Source organism: Lepidochelys kempii, chromosome 2 (assembly GCF_965140265.1).
Source record: "Lepidochelys kempii isolate rLepKem1 chromosome 2, rLepKem1.hap2, whole genome shotgun sequence".
Classification (NCBI taxonomy): Eukaryota; Metazoa; Chordata; order Testudines; family Cheloniidae; genus Lepidochelys; species Lepidochelys kempii.
This window is the reverse complement of record NC_133257.1, coordinates 73,963,434-73,985,996: the sequence shown is the minus strand read 5'-3', so window position 1 is coordinate 73,985,996 and position 22,563 is coordinate 73,963,434. Positions and strand designations below refer to the sequence as shown.

Here is a 22,563-nt window from a genome sequence, read left to right as displayed (position 1 = left end):
TGGGAGCATAGAGCAGCGGAAAGACCAGAAACCATTTCTTTCACTCCATTTAGCTGCCAGGAAATCTGCACCACTTCCCCAGGGTACACACTGTTATGTGTACACACTACCTTGTTTGTGTGGGGACTTCTCATCTCAGAATTTCATTGTCAGGAAGACAATGCAGAGTCAGGCTACATTCTCCCTTTCTTGATTTTCTTCCTGCTACTTTGTTATCTTCATGTTCCACTCTAACTCTCTTTGGTGTGTGAGCACTCTAAAATAGTTATACATTATTAGCTTGTCTTAACCTATAAATATTACCCAACTGTTATGTAATGCTTTTCATCTGTCGCTTATAAAGCACTTTATAATGGAGGTAAGTATCATTATCCTTATTTTACAGGTGAGGAAATTTAGGCAGGGAGAGATGAAATAACTTGCCCAAAGTCACACAACAGGCCAATGGCAGAACTGGGACTAGAACCTAGCTCTACTGAGTCCCAGCCGAGTATGTGTTCCTTAGTGCATTCCTCATAAGTAGACTTCACTGGCTCCGGATCATTTTTCATTGCTTTTCTCTAATTCCCTCCAGTTTGTCTCTGCATTTCTGGTAATGTAGTGCCCACAACTGAGGCAGTATTCCTGGCTGTGTAGGTAGGATTCATTACTTGCATGCTCCATGCTATGCTGACTCTGCATGTTCTGTGCAAAATTGTACTGGGCACTTCTGCTTCCATTTCATATTAGACTTGCATCTAACTTTCTGTAACTGGTATCTTATCGCCGCAGGCTTTTATTAACTCAGCATGCTTGTTTAGTTACCAACCTCCTTTTGCATTTCTGGTAACCTTTTTTTTTTTTAAACCTCATGTTTCTTAGCTATTCCTCGTGAAATCACAATAGTCACTCCCTGTTTTTTGAATTCTCTTTTTACAGAAAAACTGAAGTCTCCTGCTGTCTAGTTAGGGCATCTTTTAAAATTTCCCAGTCTTCTTTCACACTGACACATTTTAATACCTCTGCTGTGTACATGTCTTTTCACAGATGTCAACAGCGCCCTGTTTTTTAATTCCTTGACATTTTCGGTCCTGAATTGTAACGTATTTGTACTGTTGTGTTCTGTGAATTCAATACCCCACTCAAACTAGTTATCATGAACTGCAGTTGAAAACGTCTCAATTCTGCCATACAGTATTGGAAAAGTATATAAATATACATAGCAATTATGAAAACAAACTGAAGGTTGATCCAACACAAAAGGAGAACCTTTCTGTACCAAAAACACACAAGAGGGTAAAATACAAGAATGACTGCTGTTTTTAGTATTTGTAGCCCTTTACAAACTCATATTAGGACATCTTCAGAAAAAGGGAGTGGATGTTGGCCCTCTCCATCTTCTTTTAGTGTCAGAGGAAAAACTGGATAGAATTACCACCACATGACTTCTGCTGGAGTTCTATAGGTTTTGGCTGTCCAGATGGTACAGATAATCAGAAGTATTTTCACTTCAGTTAGTTTCGGACACAGGGGAAATTTAACTTCTTTCATGTTTGTGGCATTAACCAACACAGTTTATAGTGAATAAACTCTGAATTGAAAGTTGGTGGGTTATGTTTCTCAAGAAAAATATTTATTTTCCTCAGTTTCACTCTACACAGGATAATGTTACAAGAGGAATTTATTGCATGGCAGCTCTATGTGATTCTGCAGAGCTCAAGATTTTTAGGAAGCTTGACTTTATTTATTGTTACTTGGACCGCTGGGTTATTTCCAAGGGTGAAGCTCACTGGGGCAGGCTACAGATTTCTCTTGGGGGCTGGTCTCAGATTGCAGCTCGAACTGTCACAGGAACTAAGATCCACCAATACACCTTGCCACTTTTTGTTCCAAATGCAAGGCCTACTTGCTTGTCCTTGCCTTTGCTAATACAAACGCACAGCGTACATGTAATATATTAAAATATATATATAAAAAAGTCCTCATGCAATTTCTCCCAGAGAAAGGGAGGCAGAAAGAAAGAACCACTCATGACTGAGGTTAGTCACATAACTTAATGCAGTCTTGGAAGGCACTCCAATACTACAGTGCTGAGGATAGTGTGAGAAACTGAACAGAATAGAATTCTTGCTATTTCAGATTTAGCAGCTGCCCTCTATATTTAAACAGTTAGGTCTGTGTAGACAGGATATTGTAATAAAGAGGATGATTTTGTTGTAGCAATTGCTGAAAATAATGCCAGGGTTGTACATCATGGTCAGATAGCATTGTTAAAGCCCTGACACTACTCTGTATCTGTGCAAATGTTTGGAAAAGGTTTTTGTCTCAGTTAGAGGGCTAGCTGCACTTTTGTCCCTTTCATAGTTTTTCCGAGTGCACCCCATCAGGTATCAGGCCTCTTGCCTTCATCTTTTCTGAGTTGGAATCCCATAATTCTCCCACTCTTAGACCTTATCCCAGGGCTACAGCATCCTGTGTATCAACACATGAGTGCTTAGCAGTCCCAGTTGGATTTAGCCCATGCATGCCTTTCCTGTAGGTGCTATGCCCAGTGGTTAATACGGTGACCAAGCAGCTTTCTTAAAACTAAGTATTGTTTAATCTTAACAGTAGGAACAAAGCATAAGACAAAAAAGGTTTTAAAACAGTTAAGTCTATACACATCTATCTCACTTGAGGCTTTCCATGCCCTGGAAGATAAAGAAGGCCTCATGACTTCAAATCCGCTTTGCAGTCCCTGACAACTGCCCCTGCCCCCTCTTCTAGTGAGTCACCTTTTAACTGTTTTGTGTCCTTTTGATCTGTCTGTTCCCAGCCTTGGCAAAACAGCAGTGTAACTTTGGGTTGGAGCAAAAGAAGTAGCATTTACCTAACTTAGGGTATGTCTACACTACGAAATTAGGTCGAATTTATAGAAGTCGGTTTTTTAGAAATCGGTTTTATATATTCGAGTGTGTGTGTCCCCACAGAAAATGCTCTAAGTGCATTAAGTGCATTAACTCGGCGGAGCGCTTCCACAGTACCGAGGCAAGCATAGACTTCCGGAGCGTTGCACTGTGGGTAGCTATCCCACAGTTCCCGCAGTCTCCGCTGCCCATTGGAATTCTGGGTTGAGATCCCAATGCCTGATGGGGCTAAAACATTGTCGCGGGTGGTTCTGGGTACATATCGTCAGGCCCCCGTTCCCTCCCTCCCCCCGTGAAAGCAAGGGCAGACAATCATTTCGCGCCTTTTTTCCTGAGTTACCTGTGCAGACGCCATACCACGGCAAGCACGGAGCCCGCTCAGGTAACCGTTACCCTATGTCTCCTGGGTGCTGGCAGACGCGGTACGGCTTTGCTGCACAGTAGCAGCAACCCATTGCCTTCTGGCAGCAGACGGTGCAATATGACTGGTAGTCGTCCTCGTCGTGTCTGAGGTGCTCCTGGCCACGTCGGCTGGGAGCGCCTGGGCAGACATGGGCGCAGGGACTAAATTTGGAGTGACTTGACCAGGTCATTCTCTTTGGTCCTACAGTCCTATTGAACCGTCTTATGGTGAGCGGGCAGGCGATACGGACTGCTAGCAGTCGTACTGTACCATCTTCTGCCAGGCAGGCAAGAGATGAGGATTGCTAGCAGTCGTATTGTACCATCTTATGCCAGGCAGGCAAGAGATGAAGATGGCTAGCAGTCGTACTGTACCATCTTCTGCCGAGCAGCCATGAGATGTGGATGGCATGCAGTCCTTCTGCACCGTCTGCTGCCAGCCAAAGATGTAAAAGATAGATGGAGTGGGTCAGAACAAGAAATAGACCAGATTTGTTTTGTACTCATTTGCCTCCTCCCCTGTCTAGATCACACTGCAGTCACTCACAGAGAAGGTGCAGCGAGGTAAATCTAGCCATGTATCAATCAGAGGCCAGGCTAACCTCCTTGTTCCAATAACACCGATAACTTAGGTGCACCATTTCTTATTGGAACCCTCCGTGCAGTCCTGCCTGAAATACTCCTTGATGTACAGGCAAACCCTTTGTTGATTTTAGCTCCCTGAAGCCAACCCTGTAAGCCGTGTCGTCAGTCGCCCCTCCCTCCGTCAGAGCAACGGCAGACAATCGTTCCGCGCCTTTTTTCTGTGCGGATGCCATACCAAGGCAAGCATGGAGGCCGCTGAGCTCATTTTGGCAATTAGGAGCACATTAACCACCACACGCATTATCCAGCAGTATATGCAGCACCAGAACATGGCAACGCGATACCGGGCGAGGAGGCGACGTCAGCGTGGTCCCGTGAGTGATCAGGACATGGACACAGATTTATCTGAAAGCATGGGCCCTGCCAATGCATGCATCATGGTGCTAATGGGGCAGGTTCATGCTGTGGAACGCCGATTCTGGGCTCGGGAAACAAGCACAGACTGGTGGGACCGCATAGTGTTGCAGGTCTGGGATGATTCCCAGTGGCTGCGAAACTTTCGCATGCGTAGGGGCACTTTCATGGAACTTTGTGACTTGCTTTCCCCTGCCCTGAAGCGCATGAATACCAAGATGAGAGCAGCCCTCACAGTTGAGAAGCGAGTGGCGATAGCCCTGTGGAAGCTTGCAACGCCAGACAGCTACTGGTCAGTTGGGAATCAATTTGGAGTGGGCAAATCTACTGTGGGGGCTGCTGTGATGCAAGTAGCTCACGCAATCAAAGATCTGCTGATATCAAGGGTAGTGACCCTGGGAAATGTGCAGGTCATAGTGGATGGCTTTGCTGCAATGGGATTCCCTAACTGTGGTGGGGCTATAGACGGAACCCATATCCCTATCTTGGCACCGGAGCACCAAGCCGCCGAGTACATAAACCGCAAGGGGTACTTTTCGATAGTGCTGCAAGCTCTGGTGGATCACAAGGGACGTTTCACCAACATCAACGTGGGATGGCCGGGAAAGGTGCATGATGCTCGCATCTTCAGGAACTCTGGTCTGTTTCAAAAGCTGCAGGAAGGGACTTTATTCCCAGACCAGAAAATAACTGTTGGGGATGTTGAAATGCCTATATGTATCCTTGGGGACCCAGCCTACCCCTTAATGCCATGGCTCATGAAGCCGTACACAGGCAGCCTGGACAGTAGTCAGGAGCTGTTCAACTACAGGCTGAGCAAGTGCAGAATGGTGGTAGAATGTGCATTTGGACGTTTAAAGGCGCGCTGGCGCAGTTTACTGACTCGCTTAGACCTCAGCGAAACCAATATTCCCACTGTTATTACTGCTTGCTGTGTGCTCCACAATATCTGTGAGAGTAAGGGGGAGACGTTTATGGCAGGGTGGGAGGTTGAGGCAAATCGCCTAGCTGCTGGTTACGCACAGCCAGACACCAGGGCGGTTAGAAGAGCACAGGAGGGCGCGGTACGCATCAGAGAAGCTTTGAAAACCAGTTTCATGACTGGCCAGGCTACGGTGTGAAAGTTCTGTTTGTTTCTCCTTGATGAAACCCCCCGCCCCTTGGTTCACTCTACTTCCCTGTAAGCTAACCACCCTCCCCTCCTCCCTTTAATCATTGCTTGCAGAGGCAATAAAGTCATTGCTGCTTCACAGTCATGCATTCGTTATTCATTCATCACACAAATAGGGAGATGACTACCAAGGTATCCCAGGAGGGGTGGTGGAGGAGGGAAGGAAAATGCCACACAGCACTTTAAGCACAGCACTTTAAAAGTTTACAACTTTAAAATTTATTGAATGACAGCCTTCTTTTTTTTGGGCAATCCTCTGTGGTGGAGTGGCTGGTTGGCCGGAGGCCCCCCCACCGCGTTCTTGGGCGTCTGGGTGTGGAGGCTATGGAACTTGGGGAGGAGGGCGGTTGGTTACAGAGGGGCAGCAGTGGCAGTCTGTGCTCCAGCTGCCTTTGCTGCAGCTCAACCATACACTGGAGCATACTGGTTTGGTCCTGCAGCAGCCTCAGCATTGAATCCTGCCTCCTCTCATCACGCTGCTGCCACATTTGAGCTTCAGCCCTGTCTTCAGCCCGCCACTTACTCTCTTCAGCCCTCCACCTCTCCTCCCGGTCATTTTGTGCTTTCCTGCACTCTGACATTATTTGCCTCCACGCATTCGTCTGTGCTCTGTCAGTGTGGGAGGACAGCATGAGCTTGGAGAACATTTCATCACGAGTGCGTTTTTTTTTTCTTTCTAAGCTTCACTAGCCTCTGGGAAGGAGAAGATCCTGTGATCATTGAAACACATGCAGCTGGTGGAGAAAAAAAAAGGGACAGCGGTATTTAAAAAGACACATTTTATAAAACAGTCGCTACACTTTTTCAGGGTAAACCTTGCTGTTAACATTACATACATAGCACATGTGCTTTTGTTACAAGGTCGCATTTTGCCTCCTCCCACCGCGTGACTACCCCCTCAACCTTCCCCCTTCCCTGTGGCTAACAGCGGGGAACATTTCTGTTTAGCCACAGGCAAACAGCCCAGCAGGAATGGGCTCCTCTGAGTGTCCCCTGAAGAAAAGCACTCTATTTCAACCAGGTGACCATGAATTATATCTCACTCTCCTGAGGATAACACAGAGAGATAAAGAACGGATTTTGGTTGAATGCCAGCAAACATACACTGCAATGCTTTGTTCTACAGTGATTCCCGAGTATGTGTTACTGGCCTGGAGTGGTAAAGTGTCCTACCATGAAGGACGAAATAAGGCTGCCCTCCCCAGAAACCTTTTGCAAAGGCTTTAGGACTACATCTAGGAGAACCGCAAATGCCAGGGCAAAGTAATCCTTTCACATGCTTGCTTTTAAACCATGTATAGCATTTTAAAAGGTACACTCACCAGAGGTCCCTTCTCCGCCTGCTGGGTCCAGGAGGCAGCCTTGGGTGGGTTCAGGGGGTACTGGCTCCAGGTCTAGGGTGAGAAACAGTTCCTGGCTGTCGGGAAAACCGGTTTCTCCGCTTGCTTGCTGTGAGCTATCTACAACCTCCTCCTCATCATCATCTTCTTCGTCCCCAAAACCTACTTCCATATTGCCTCCATCTCCATTGAAGGAGTCAAACAACACGGCTGGGGTAGTGGTGGCTGAACCCCCTAAAATGGCATGCAGCTCATCATAGAAGCGGCATGTTTGGGGCTCTGACCCAGAGCGGCTGTTCGCCTCTCTGGTTTTCTGGTAGGCTTGCCTCAGCTCCTTCAGTTTCACGCGGCACTGCTTCGGGTCCCTGTTATGGCCTCTGTCCTTCATGCCCTGGGAGATTTTGACAAAGGTTTTGGCATTTCGAAAACTGGAACGGAGTTCTGATAGCACGGATTCCTCTCCCCAAACAGCGATCAGATCCCGTACCTCCCGTTCGGTCCATGCTGGAGCTCTTTTGCGATTCTGGGACTCCATCATGGTCACCTGTGCTGATGAGCTCTGCATGGTCACCTGCAGCTTGCCACGCTGGCCAAACAGGAAATGAGATTCAAAAGTTCGCGGTTCTTTTCCTGTCTACCTGGCCAGTGCATCTGAGTTGAGAGTGCTGTCCAGAGCGGTCATAATGGAGCACTCTGGGATAGCTCCCGGAGGCCAATACCATCGAATTGTGTCCACAGTACCCCAAACTCGAGCCGGCAACGTCGATTTAAGCGCTAATCCACTTGTCAGGGGTGGAGTAAGGAAATCGATTTTAAGAGCCCTTTAAGTCGAAATAAAGGGCTTCATTGTGTGGACGGGTGCAGGTTTAAATCGATTTAACGCTGCTAAATTCGACCTAAAGTCCTAGTGTAGACCAGGGCTTAATAGCCCGGTGTTGATTCTTAATGACCCTTTCCATGTTTACTAGGAGGCTACTGGTCTAGAGTACATAGAGTTCCTGCTGGTTTCCTAACAGTTCTGCTATAAACCAACATATGCATACAGTAAACATTCCAATATAAGTATAAAATAACTGTCCAAATAACTAGGTCATACACAGTATTAATACACATTTACAGATTAGCCATACCTCCTTCAGTTTTACTTGCAGTTTATTCAGTGATTTTGAAATAGGTAGTTGCAGATTGAAGCTTAATAAATGATTATGAATAATGAGGTGGTTTAAGGTACAGTGAGTGGAATCCTGGCCTCGCTGAAGTCAAGGTAAGTTTCTGCATTATACCCTGAAGTTCTGAGCTCTCTCAGTAATAAGAGATGCATCACAAAGATTTCTGCCTGATGGACTGCTTCTACTCATGGAAAGAGAGGCCCAAGAAGGAGCTGCAGTACTAAGTCTTCAGCCTGATTTGATCAAGTCCTTTCCAATCTTTTTAAAAATCAAACAACTGTCTGGTGGCGCTATGTGCTGCCTGGGTTTGTATTTTCTGATCCTGATCCTGCAAGGTTCTGAGGAGACGTCTCTTGGCTTCTCATGGGAACATCCCTAAATTTGAGAACTGCACTCCTTAATTTGCAAGGAAAGGTCTGTTTCTTATAAAGTAAATTTTGCTTATTTGTTGCATTGTTATATCATGTTTCACTTCGCAGAGTAGCTGCTGTATTTCAAATCACTGGCAGAATTCTTAGACCGTATAGTCTTTCTTTTCTCCTTCAATTCAGGTTAAAAATTTGCTGGATATGAGTGTCTTGGCCTTCGTTCCGACCATATTCCTTGGAATACTTGGAGAACTTTTTGGAGCTCTCTTTGTTTCCCTAAATATAAAGATTAATAAATTACGTGAGCGTTTCTTTAGCTCAGTTAAAAAAACATCCCTCCAGAAAAACAAGCAAGCTCTTGGAATCTGTGCTGTTTCTTGTAAGTAAATAATGTGTGTTTCTCAATTGAAGTCATGTTTAAAATGGTTCAGGTAAGAGTGAAGGCCAGTCACAGGGTGGCTAGATGGAACAGCGGATGACAGGGAAAAGTGACTTTCTGGTGCACGATTTAGCATAATTGATGTGCAATGGGCAGAGGGGACCCAAAATGTTGTACAGGGATTTTCAGTGTGTGTGTACATGGGTAGAAGTGTACAGTGTTTATTTGTTGTTGTTCATTATTTTTTTATAGCACTTACCAAGGTACTTTCCGTATTGCCCCCAGCCACTCCTTCATTCTCATGATACTACATTTATTTAGCAGTATGGAGAACTGTTTTGCTGGGTTGATGGCTGTCACATTCATTTTTGGTGTTTTGGATGGTTGCCACCAGTCGGTTCCAAACATTTCCTTTCCCCTCATTCTTCCTCATCAATGACAGACCACCTTGGCATTTGGGAGAGGCATGGTTGCCAGCATCCTCTCTCCATCCTCTCTGCTCTCATCAAGGGATAACATGTTCTCCTCCCTGGCCTTTGGTATCTTCAGGTGGCAGTCTGGCAGGCCTGTTTCCCCTCTAATCCACTTGTCATCTTGTGGGGTCAGTCTATTTCCCTGCTTTGGTGCAAAATAATCAATTAGATCCCTCTGCTACATCTGCACCTCTAAAATGTAAAAGGCAATTGGGAGTGTGACATATCCAAGTAACATGACACACCATGAAGAGGGATCTCTATTTGTTGGGGAAATGGAAGATGCATGGGGCATAAGGGTTTGAGAGCACCTCAGAACTTTGGATGAATTTTGAGAACTTTTTAAATGTTGCTTCATAGCTGGATTGAGGCCTGGGCTAGATGTGAAAGGATCTATCCTATTTCCAGTCCTTTGAGCTATCTAGTCTCCCACTGAGTACAGCTTTTAGTTTGTGGGAAGGATGTTTCCATAAGAACTAGAAAAGTACTGCGAGCCTAAAAGGTTTGTTTGTGTGTGTGTGTCTTTCCATCATTTTCAATTCAAAAATATGATGAAAGACATGGAGAGGGGGCTTTGGGGTGGAGAGGTTGAAGTGTTTAGAGAATTCTTCTGTACTTTATTTGTAGATTACTCTGAGCTGGATTTCTCCACCAGTTTTATCTTCTGAATGCCGACTTTTCATTATTTTCCTTTCTCCATTTTTTGCAGAAGTTTGCAGGGTTTTCCGATATTTTAAAGTGCCTGAATGACCCTATTGTACTCTTTTCTTCAGAGAAACGAGTGCAAACCAAAACCTCATGCTGTTGACATCTCTTAGGCGACTTGCCAGTTTATTTACTGAGTTCAAGCTCCCTCCTGAAGAGGAAACTTTATTAAAGGGCACTGAGCCTACCCAGGCAAATCCTTGCCTGCCTGTCGGCCCGAATAACCCTATCAGCCAACCTCTGCTCTGAGACAGCAAAAGGATATTGGTGTCAGAGGAGAACAATGGTTACTGGTTTAATTCTTCTATACTTTTTGAGATATACTGACATTAGGTCCTGCTCTACAACACAATTACAACTGGTGTAGAGAGTATCAATTTGCCACACAGTTGTACCCCATTGGTATAGGCAGCATCCACCTCTGTTATAACAGGGTATATAATTATAAATAAATATATATAAAAAAGAGCCATACTGTGGCCCTGGGCAAAACCCAACAGTTTTAGAATGTGATTGGGTCACAACCTCATTGTAGCTGAATGCCCCAAGGGGATGCTAGTAATTGTTATGATAGTGTATAAAAGACTTAATTAAATGAGGCATTAAACCATATGTACAAAAACTGATTTCCATAAACCTCTTGAAACCCCTGCCCCTTATCAGTCTCTGATGTTTTACTTCAGAATTTCTTGTATTCCTTCACTTACTTACCTCATTTAGAAGAGGTAAAAGTGAGATGGTCTTGTTCTAAAGCCTAAGGGCTCGTCCCCGCTGCCACTTAAGTCACTCAGGGGTGTGAAAAAGACACCCCACTCTGAGCAACATAAGTTACATTGACCTTAGTGCTGTCCACACTGGTGCTGTGTTGGTGGGCGACACTCTCCCTCTGACATAGCTTCCATCTCTCACAGAAGTGGAGTAATTATGCTGATGGGAGGCTCCAAACAGAATTGCAATGCCATTGAGGCCTAATAATAACCAGGGGCTTTTCTATGTCCAGAAAGCTTCATGCTTTTCCTTGCTGCATAATGTCATGAATTGCAACTATTCATTTATCATTTGTAGATTGTCTGAGCTATGGAAGCCTTTGCTTCTTCCCTCTACAGCTTCACCTGTTGCCTTCTCATAAATACATTACAAACTCCTTGCATGAACTACTTACATGTACGAAAACAGACTATTACTTTATCAGGACACAGGATGGGATTTAAATTTAGGACCAGCTAGCTGAGATCTGGGGTCAGATATAAAGAGAAAACAAGATGTAATAAAATGTTTATTTTATATCGCTAAAGGGCCAATCCCACATGATACTGAGCACCAGCAAGATTCAGAGAGTGTCACAATTACCAGGTGAGCAGTGCTTTAGAGCCCTCTCAGTCAGTCTTGAGTGCACACCTCACGTGGCACAGCTGGCTTGCCCTGCACCTCACTGTGTGTGGAACCACTCTTAGACTGATCTCTGGACTGCAGCCCCACCTCCTCTTGACCAAATACATTAACACAAGAGGCCCAACTGGGGTTAGGACCTATAAGTCCTTTCACCCTCGGGGTGCCTGTGACAGCAATTGATTAAAGAGACTCAAATAGCTTCTTCAAAACAAAACATTATATATTCACCCAAAGATGCAGAGTAAAGGGATCAAACAATGAAAAGCCTAAAACCATGGGTCTTATTTACATCTTAATCTTTTCTTGCAGGCTTGGTAAATTCCCTTCAGCCCAGTTACCCCATCTCTGGCTGCGAGAAGCAGATGACTGTTGCAGCTTCTCCCTCCTTCTGTGGCTATGTCTAGTCTTGGAGCTGGGGGTGTGAGTCCCAACTTGAGCAGACATTGAGCTAGTACAAATAGTAGTCATGGTAGCACAAGCAGTGGCAACGGCGGTGCAGGGATCGCTGCCCTGAGTATAAACCCACCCGGACCCTGTGGGTACGTACTTAGGGGAAAAGCCTGGGCTGCTTCAGCTACGCTACTATTTTTAGTGTGCTAGCTTGATGAGAGGTAGCCACGAGTATGTCTGCTCAAGCTGGGAACTGCCCGCCCCAGCTCCAACTGTAGACGTTGCCTGAGTGTGTCTGTCAGCCTGTGTGTTAGCCTCAATCTTTCTACCCCTCCCCTTCTGCCATGAATCCTTTAACTGACAAGTGTTGGGTTTTTTCTCTCTTTTCTGATATCTTAGTAACTTTGTTGGCACCAGCTTCTTTACAGCCAATTAACCTGGCTATTGTGGGATGCTTCTTATCTAGGTTTTTGTTTTGCCTTTCCTGTTTGATTCCTCTAAATCCCCTTTTGATCTCCCCTCATAGCAAGTAACCCAACATAAACACACAGAGGCATGCACAGTATTCCTAAAAATAATAAAGATAGTCCTCAGTTGGAGTCCATGGGAGTTGAGTGCATTCAGCATCTTGCTAAAGTCCTCAAAATAGTCCAAATATTTTAGCTATTAAAAATAGCTTTGCTTAAAGCTTCATATTTCCCATGGTTTAAGTATTTCATCCCTTCCCCCCCTTTACTTTTTAAAATAAACATTTTATGTAAGTTCTTCACCAAAGTTAATGAAAGCAACAAAGTGAACTCCTACTCAGGTTCTTTCCTTTTTATTAGCTTTAGAAGGTTACAAGCCTTGTTTTATCATGTCTTGGTCAAAGCAAGGCAGGGCAGTAGTGATTTGATCTGAAAGGAACCATATAATGCATTTATTGAAATGATATAGAGTCAGACAACTAAAATAATCTATGTCACTGTGACTTTAATTAACCAAGACTAATCCTACATAAACAAGTCAGCATTTAAACTTGGAAAGAAATCACAGTGGTATCTCCCACTCCCACAAGATAACCCTGAGCACCTTCCCTGTAACGGGAACTGAATTCCTAATCTCCAGCCCTTAGAAAAGGGGTGGTTGTCTTTATAAAGTGCCATACTGACCTATGGCCATATTTGCTTCTCCATAATTCATCACCTTTCCCTGAAAAAAGGAAATCACAATGCGGATAGTGTTTGCCAAAAATCTAGGGAACATATCTTTCATTTTCTTTGTATTTTTATCGTGATGACTAATTGTTAAGTTCCAAAAACTCGGTTTCCCTAGGTTGGGTGAACAGTTTCATGGCACATGTTTTAAAATTATCAAAACTTTTAAAAGTTGCTTGACTTAGCAATGAAAACCAGCCATAACTGGAATCCTCTAGCCAATCACCTGTCTCACACCCACCTACAAATGTTGGGGGCTTCGGATAAAGTTTGAGCTGGATCTGAACCATACCTGATTTTGATTTTGCAAAATCAAAACCCAACTTATGTTTTGTAAGACCCAAACCATTCCCAGTTCTGTTTTAGAAGGGCTATGCCCATAAGCTTGTTATGTTTGAGATCTAGGGAAACAAAGACTGAGATACAATTGTATGACAAGCAGCTATAATTGCAGATACAATTGTATCTTAGCTCCTTGGTTTCCATAAATGTACTACCAAATGTGTTTTAATAACTATATAGAATCATAGGGTTAAAAAGGACTACAAGGGTCATCCAGTCTAAACCCCTGCTAAGATGCAGGATTTGTTGTGTCTAAACCATCCAGGACAGAGGGCTATACAGCCATCTTTTGAAAACCTCCCTAGGCAATCTGTTCCATTGTCCTACTGTTTTTACAGTTAGGAAATTTTAATTTCAATCTGCTATGCTGTAGTTTGAACCCACTGCCTCTTGTCCTGCTCTCTGTGGCAAGAGAGAACAACATTTCTCCATATTTTTTATGGCAGCCTTTCAAGTATTTGAAAACCTCTATCATGTTCCCCTTCAATCTCCGTTTTCCAAACTAAATATACCCAGTTCCTTCAGCCTTTGCCTGTATAGCTTGCATTCCAGCCCTTTGATCATCCTATCGCTTGCCTCTGCATCCTTTCTATACATTGGTGACCAAAATTGGACACAGTGCTATGGCTGAGGCCTACTAGCGCCGAGCAGAGCAGTACTATCCCCTCCTGTGACTTGCATGCTGTGCCTCTGTTAATGCAAACTAAAATTGCATTTCCTTTTTTTGCAACAGCATCGCTTTGCTGAGTCATGTTGAGGTTGTGATCCACCACAACTCCCAGATCTTTCTCACCAGTGCTGCTGCCAACCCAGTTATCCCCCAGTCTGCATTTGTTTTTTCTTTCCTAAGTGTAGCACTTTACAGTCCAGAGTAAGTCTGAATGTCTCACTCATGCCTAAAAAAGAGCACTTTTATAATGGCCCAGTGTGTTTCAGTAATTTCCTCATGGACACCTGCAGTTGTAGGGCAGATCGATTAAAAAAATCTTCTCCCTTTCCTTACAGTAATTTTATCTTTATTTGGCTAGAACTATAGATGGACCTAAATCATAGTTCAAGGTCCAACCAGTTTTGAGGTTTGGGGCAGTCAGGATTAAGATTTCAGCATTGTGGCTTGGTTCTGTCTGTAGCTGGAATACATTCAGACTTCTGATTTACACACTGTGGGTGCTTTTTAAACAAGAGCAAAACAAACAGGAAAAAAAACCCTCATTAGTTTTATTTTTAGTATCCTCTTCCAAATGGTACAATAGAACTAGCAGAAGGAACATGGATGGTGAGGCCTCTCTTTTATGAAGGATTACAGTACCTGGCTAAACCTAATCTCTACTTGTCACTGTACAATATTTTATCTAATTTATTTCAGGCATTTGTAAGATGCCCATCACTATACTATAGTGTCTAAGAGCTTTCTGTCACTGAACAGCAGAACAATATTTCTTTCAAACCTTTCAGAGGTCTCTTTTGAGTGGATTGGTTAAGCAATGAGGCTACAAGGCAGAAATAAGTACCTGAGTACTATGATGATGAGTGCTGTAAGCATGTCTATAAGTAATACTGTAGTTAAATAGAAATAGCCAGACATGACAGGGTTATAGGGGGGTGGGCTTGGGACTTTTTTTAGAGCACGGATAATTTTAAGGTGCCCCAAAGTGTGCTAGATTTTTCCCAAAAGGTACATAGAACACAGTTTACAGTCTAAGATCTCTATTTTGCAAGGAGCTCTATTTGGGCTCTGTAACCCACCTGTGTTTGTGTTTTTACAGGTCCCCCTCCATGCCGATCCACAGAGAATAGGAGTTGATATACCCCGAGCTACAAAATCTTGATTCTTTAACTCAAGCTGTAGCAGCTCAGCTCATGCTTTTAGCTCTGGAGATCTCCAGTTCAATCCCTATGTGTTGGCCAAGGTGGTGGCTGTCACAGGTGGACTCCCATTGACTTCACTAGGGTTTGGTGTGGACACAGCTGTCTCACTGTGTGGGGGATGTTTCAGGATTGAGGTTTAAGTGACTGTAGTCAAACAAGGTTGATCTCTCAATATATGTTGGGCACATCCCACAGAACAATCTTCTTGTGATAGCTGCTGGTGTTGGTGATTCTAGATCCTTCACGTTTTCTTCTTCTGTGTTTCTACCTCACATGATGTTTTTGACTTTTTACATCTGCAGGTGTGCACCGTCACTGTTACAGTCTACTTGCCGTATTTCTTTTCTTGCACTCCAGTCATGAGTCTGAGAACTTTGCAGCTGAAGAACAGTTCAGAAATGTAAGTGGTGAGAATGGCGCAAGCATCTTTGTGTGAAATGCTAGTTATTACTACATTATTTCCATTAGTCTCTATGAACATCCAGGGATAAAAATTCATATAGATGCACCAGAATTGGGTGTTTGAAATGCACAATTTTATTTATGCATGTGAACTTTTCCAATGTGGCAGTTGGGAATGCAACAACCAGTGCATGCTTAAAGACAAATGCAAAAATGAATGAGCAGGCCTGGGATATGACCATTCATATAATTGAGCCTACAAGTGCATTTTCAACTTAGGTTTTGCTTTAAAGTTTATCGATGATAAATATCTATGTTCGAAGAACTCAGAATTAAAGAAAAATTATTTTGCTCTCAATTTCTAACCAATCCATTTGCTAAGGGGCATATTTGATTGTGAACTTATCATTTTCTTTGTTTTCGTTTAAATTTCCCTTGTATTGCTTTGTCCCTAATTTTAAAAAGCAATGACAAAAGCCCATCATTAATTGTGATAAAATACATAACAAAAGTGAACAAATCAGTTTTTCAGAAACAAGAAACCATATAAATCAAAGTAGAACAAGGTAACATATACCTAACAGCCCTGACTATGCAAGAAATACTTGGGGTGGAACTTGGTGCAAGGCAGAGGGTCCATGCATTAAGCCATGCAGAAAACTTACTTTAAGATTTTACCTGGAGTTTATAGGGGTGGAGGGCCTTCCACCGATCCTCTGGAATGGGGTGCATTTTACTTATCCATGTCTGATCCATTAAGAGAGAAGAAGTAATTGGATTAATGTTAGTATTGTGGTAGAAGCCAGAATACCCAATCAGAATGGGTCCCCATTTTACCACGTATAGTACAAACATATAGGAGCACATGGTCCCTAGCTCAAGTAACTTACACTTTAAGGGCCTGGTTCAAAGCCCATGGAAAGATCCCACAGACTTTGGTAGGCTTTGGATTAGACTGTAGTGGACTGAACCTTCAACGTGTTCCATGCAACCTTCAACTTGTTCCATCTGTACCTATGACTCTCACTTGACTTCAACAGGCCTTTGCATGATAGAAGGGTACACCAGCAAGGAATAAGTTTCAGGTAGGGGCCTAAGATGGCAAGTGTCATGTAAGAGTGATACAATCAAATGTATGTAAATTTTATAGGGATGTTATATAGGTGGTGAGCCTCAGATTTGATTTTGATCTTGCAGCCAAGTATATATCTTTTTCTAGCTAGTATCTGTGAAGAATCTAGGGGATTAACCCAAGTTAAATGACAGTTTATCTCAGAATTTTCACCAGTTTACAAGGATGAATATGGTACAATTACTCTGTAGAAAAGGATGGCAGCACATTATATTATATTGCATTAATTTTCTATGAAGATTTATTTGCTACTCAAGACAATGGACTCTGAGTGCCTTCCAAAAGTCAAATAAAAATGCAGACATATATTACTTTGTATACCACTAGTTTCAGAGTATCATTTGATCTATGTTACATGAATAAATGCTGTGTGCTATAGTAAAGATTTTCTTTTCTTTTGAAAAAACATAAAAACTTGTCACCTTCTTAATATCAGGATTTGGCAAACTTATCACAACTCTTTGGATCTTTATAGGGAAAAGCCTTTTCTTTCACCCCGACATCTTTTTTTTTTATATATTTTAAGGGCTAACTACTTGCAAAATTCATTTTTTTTCAAAACAAAGCTGCTTTTGTTCTAAAGTTGCATAGAAAGTGCATCTGAAATCACAAGAATTTTATGTCTTTTTGCCTGTCTTTGAATCAAAAATTGTCCAGCTGATCTGTGTTAGAAGCTGTCAGTCTTAGCGCCAACTTTTAGTGTGATGCAGCTTAAATAGGCCCAGTCATAAAGACTCCATCCCAGTGAAACTGGATAGACCTAAAGAGAAGTAAATGATAGGTTGTCATGAACTGTACCAGGCTATACATAGTCTCGCCAGGCTTCTGGCTATAATAAATCACAAGAATGAAAGTGGACTAAAGCCTTGTTCACGATTCTCTCAGAAACTAAGAAGCAGGCAGTGTATGACAGATTCATTGATCCTTGCCATTGTAGGACGTTAGTACTGATCATCTGTACTAGCGGGGAAGGGATAGCTCAGTGGTTTGAGCTTTGGCCTGCTAAACCCAGGGTTGTGAGCTCAGTTCTTGAGGGGGCCATTTAGGGATATGGGGCAAAAATTGGGGATTGGTCCTGCTTTGAGCAGGGGGTTGGATTAGATGACCTCCTGAGGTCCCTCCCAACCCTCGTATTCTATGATCCGGGATATGCCTATTCCAATGTATTATGACCCCTCACTCAGTGCTCATTTCAGTGCCTCCCCAAAAATAGCAAAAATTCTTTCCCCAATGCCTTTTTTTCATAGAACACATCCTGTCATAACACATCTAGGCCTGGCCTATGCTAGAGCTGGGCAAATAACTGATTCCTCAGTCCATTGGCGGTTTTTGAAAAAACCCCCCACAAACTACCCAACCCCGAAAAAGCAAAACAACAAATAAACTGCAGTTGGGTCCAATTGAAATGGAAAATTCTGAAACATGGTGTCGAATTGAAGAAGTCAACAAAAATTAGTTTCAGTCAAACAAAATATTTTGTTTTCAGAGCTCTGTTTTTAAGAAGAACGGCTAAATTCACAAAATGGCCAGGAGGACCACACTGACCCAGGATGTGGAAACTCAGGGTCGGTTCCCCCCTCAGCCTGATGTGGAGTAGGGATTTGAACTGGGGTCTCCCACAGTGTAGGTGAGTGTGCTAATCACTGGGCTGTGGGATCGTCTGGGGCAGAGTGTGCTCAGTCTCTGCTCTTAAAGCTGTTCCACTGTGTATAAATAATTTAAATAGCCATTGGAGCAGGGACTTGAATTTTGGGTCTTCCACATCTTAGGTTAGTGCCATAATGATTCTCTCTCTTTGGCCCAATTACTATTCAAATATTTTATACAAAATGGATCAGCTCCAGCAGAACAGATTGAGAGAAACCCACCTCACACTATCCTATTGCCCAGGGGTTAGGGCATTCTTGCAATATGGGAGTGAGAGAGGAAAAGACATGAGATGTTGCTGATGAGCGTATGGACCAATTATACAATTTCTGACCCCAGATGGGGATAAGAAGGTTGTTTTTCTTGGGCTATTGTGTGTGTCACTTTTTTAAAAATTGGCAATTCATCTCTTTTGTGTGGGTGAGACTGATGTAAGAAGGCAAATCAAAAATTGGGTTGAATCCTGTGTTCCTTTGGTTGCCAATTTGGGGTCTGGAAGAAATTTTCTTGCTCTGGATGTTGGCTAGAATCTTGATGTGTTTTCACTTTCTTCTGGAGTTCTGAGCAGGGATCAGGTGGGCTAGTTACCACCAATTTCCTGCTGTTGGTGGGACAAATGGGGTTCATATTGTTTGTGGTAATGGCCAAAATGTGGTGGGTACTTTCCAAACCCAAAGAAAGACACAATCCATGCCCTAACACACACACAGTCTAAAAGGAAAAAGAGACAGGGAAGAAGGGTGGCGAAAGTAATGCTAACAGGCACATCTCATTGGTTACAAGTTTGTATGAAATGAAATACCTAGTACCGACAAGGTGCACTCTTCTCTCCTTTGCAAAAAACAATCCAAACTGCAAACTCCACTCTGGTCTCGGGGCTCCTGTGATTTGGACTTACATAGAGAGAAATATCTATTAGGAACAATTTGGTGTGCTGATGATATTTTATAGTATTACAATAATACTCACCTGGTAAGGAGATCGTGACCAGATTGGACACTGGATTTTTAAAATAGATTTTTTTTGTCCAGCATTGTAGAATGAAACCCATGACTCCTTAATTTTGGAAACTAGCTTTTTCAGTGGCAGGAGAATATCTAGTGGAACACAGCCCTAGTTTATTAGTAGTCAACTTTAAGGGAGTTGGATTGGGCTACTAGAGAAGATACAGAAGGGCATTCCTTCCGGGAGATATCTATCAGAAGTGTCCAATAAATATATTTTGTACAGATGCTCTGCGTTACACTCATCCATTTAATATAATCCTTTTCCCTCTAATTCCCATAAGCCCATTTGAGAGAGAAATTTCAGAATATAGTTGTCCATCAGGCACATCTTGGATGGGACCAGATGAAGTCAAATATTCCAGTCAAACCTTTAATGAAGGTAAGGAGAAGTCTGCTGAAAGGTGGCTAAGAATAAATTGTGCTTGTGTAATTTGAACTTGGTCTCCAAATATCTTCAGCTGCAACAAAGGTTTTCTTTAAAGTGGATTTTATTTTCCCTCTCCAGAGACATACCAGAAGAACTGAGTCCCCCCATTTAAAATGTGTGAGTTGGGAAGTTTGTGAATTATAGCACTTCTGAGGTTTATACGAGAGGAAAAGAGAGTCTATCAGAGAGATTAAGAAAGGGAGAAGCCAAGAAGTTCCTTTTTCTTGGCTAGATGGCTACTGTTTCTCTCCATTTAGGTCATCTAAAAAATATCAGACTGCAGACTGCAAACACAAATGACACTTATTTTCCTGAAGTCTAGTATACCTCAACTAGCACTGTAGGATCAACCTGTTGACTGAACTTTATTCAATCATAATCAAGGTTGAAAGATATAAGAACTGTTAGTGGGTACTTTTAATGGATCTATTTAACTATCTGTACCCCTGCTTTTCTTTTCTCTCTCCCTTGAAGCAGCTGCACTCCTAGCTGAGAATGGTAAGCAAGGAATCATGTACTTGTTCAAATGTGGGACTCATGAAGAGTTTGGATATACCTCTCTCATTACAGCTCTGGCATTTTATTTCCTTCTCTCTTGCTGGACTGCGGGTTCTGCTGTTGCTAGTGACTTGGTTATACCCATGCTGTAAGTACTGCATATCTAAATTCATAGCTTATATATAGGAAAGGTCTATGTTGGTGAGGCAGTCATAGGGGTTGGAAAATGAAGGCTGTCAATAGGAGTGCTATCATTGCTTTCACTGGGTCACCTTGCTGGAACAGGGTGATGCAGCAGGAGTTTAGTTGGGTAGAGGGATAAAATTGCAGAAGGGAAATGAGGGAGAAAACATCCCCATGTAGCTATGGATAGGCCATAACCAAAACCCTAAACTTGGAAACCCCTGACATTTGGAGTAAGCTGGTTTTGTCTCTGTAACAGTAGTTTGGAATCATTGTGGATAGTTCTCTGAAAACATCCCACTGCAGTCAAAAAAGCTAGCAGAATGTTGGGAATCATTAGGAAAGGGATAGATAATTACGTAGAAAATATCATTTTGCCACTATATAAACCCATGGTGTGTACACATCTTGAATACTGAGTGCAGATCTGGTTGCCCCATCTCCAAAAAGATATATTGGATTTGGAAAAAGGTACAGAAAAGAGCAACAAAAATGATTAGAGATATGGAACAGCTTCCATATGAGGAGAGATGAAAAAGACTGGGACTTTTCATCTTGGAAAAGAGACGACTAAGAGGGGATATGATAGAGGTCTATAAAATCATGGCTGGTGTGGAGAAAATAAATAAGGAAGTGTTAGTTACTCCTTCACATAATACAAGACCTAGGGATCACCAAATGAAATTAATTGGCAGCAGGTTTAAAACAAACAAAAGGAAGTATTTTTTCACACAACGCACAATCAATCCATGGAACTCTTTGTCAGAGGATGTTGTGAAGGCCAAGACTATAACAGGGTTCAAAAAATAATTTCATGGAGGATAGGTCCATCAATGGCTATTAGCTAGGATGGGCAGGGGTGGTGTCCCTAGCCTCTGTTTTCCAGAAGTTGGGAATGGTCAAGAGGGGATGGATCAGTTTGATCACTGTTCTGTTAATTCCCTCTGAAGCACCTGACATTGGCCACTGTCTGAAGACCGGATACTAGGCTAGATGGACCTTTCGTCGATCCAATATGGCTGTTCTTGTGGCATATTAATTGGAAGTGACAGAGGAGGAGAAAGACCTGGGTGTACTGGATGCTCACAGGATGACTCTGAGCCACCAATGTGATGTGGCTGTGAAAAAGGCTAATGCAGTGCTAGGATGTATCGGGTGAGGTATTTCCAGTAGAGATAGGGAAGTGTTAATACCCTTATGCAAGGCACTGGTGGGATGTCATCTGCAATAGTGTGTGCAATTCTGGTTTTCCATATTTAAGAAAGATGAATTCAAACTGGAACACGTGCAAAGAAGGGCTACTAGGATGAGCCAAGGAATGGAAAACTGGCCTTATGAGAAGAGACTCAAAGAGCTTGGCTTGTTGAGCCTAATCAAAAGAAGGTTGAGGGGAGATGTGATTGCTCTCTATAAAAACATCAGTGCCATAAGTTAAGTGCCAATGTGGATACAAGAACAAATGATACAAACTGGCCATCAACAAGTTTAGGCTTGAAATTAGATGTAGATTTCTATCCATCAGAGGAGTGAAGTTCTGGAATAGCCTTCCCAGGGGAGCAATGGGAGACAAAAAATGCTAACTGGCTTCAAGACTGGGTTTGATAAGTTTTATGGAGGAGATGGTATGATGAGATTGTCTACAATGGCATGTAGCTGATCTGAAACTGCTAGTAGCAGATATTCCTAATGGCTGGAGATGGGACACTAGATAGGCAGGGCCAGTAATGAGCTGCCAAAATCTTAACAACCGGTTCCCTCCTCACCCCGCAAGGGGGTCGTGGCCCACCCCCGCCCCCCAGGACTCCTGCCCCATCCAACTCCCCACATTCCTTGACTCCCCCCCCCCAGGATCCCTGCCCCATCTACCCCTCCCCTGTCCCCTGACTGCCACCAGAACCGGGCGGGAGGGTCTCGTGGGCCACTGTAGTGGGTGCCCATCCCACCCCTAAGAGCCAGAGGGACCTGCTGGGGCAAGGTGGGGAGCCCCGGCGGTGCTTACCTGGGGCAGCTCCCAGGAAGCATCCGGCAGGTCTCTCTGGCTCCTAGGGGCAGGGTAGCGAAGCTGGGGGGAGCAGGGGGAGTGGCTGCTCCCCCCACTGATCACATCAAAAGTGGTGCCTTAGGCGCTGACTCCCTGGGTGCTCCGGGGCTGGAGCCCCCACGGGGAAAATTTGGCGGATGCAGAGC

At 43.4% G+C, this 22,563-nt stretch overlaps 1 protein-coding gene across 1 annotated transcript in view; it reads left to right on the top strand.

Annotated features, from left to right (window-relative positions):
* Nucleotides 1-22,563, top strand: part of LOC140905918 (chloride channel protein B-like) — a 104,423-nt gene that overhangs the window by 13,994 nt on the left and 67,866 nt on the right. The window contains exon 6 of the mRNA XM_073329417.1: nt 15,383-15,480. Coding sequence (XP_073185518.1) covers nt 15,383-15,443 — 61 coding nt within the window. The 3' untranslated portion in view covers nt 15,444-15,480. The remainder of the gene's footprint in view (nt 1-15,382; nt 15,481-22,563) is intronic.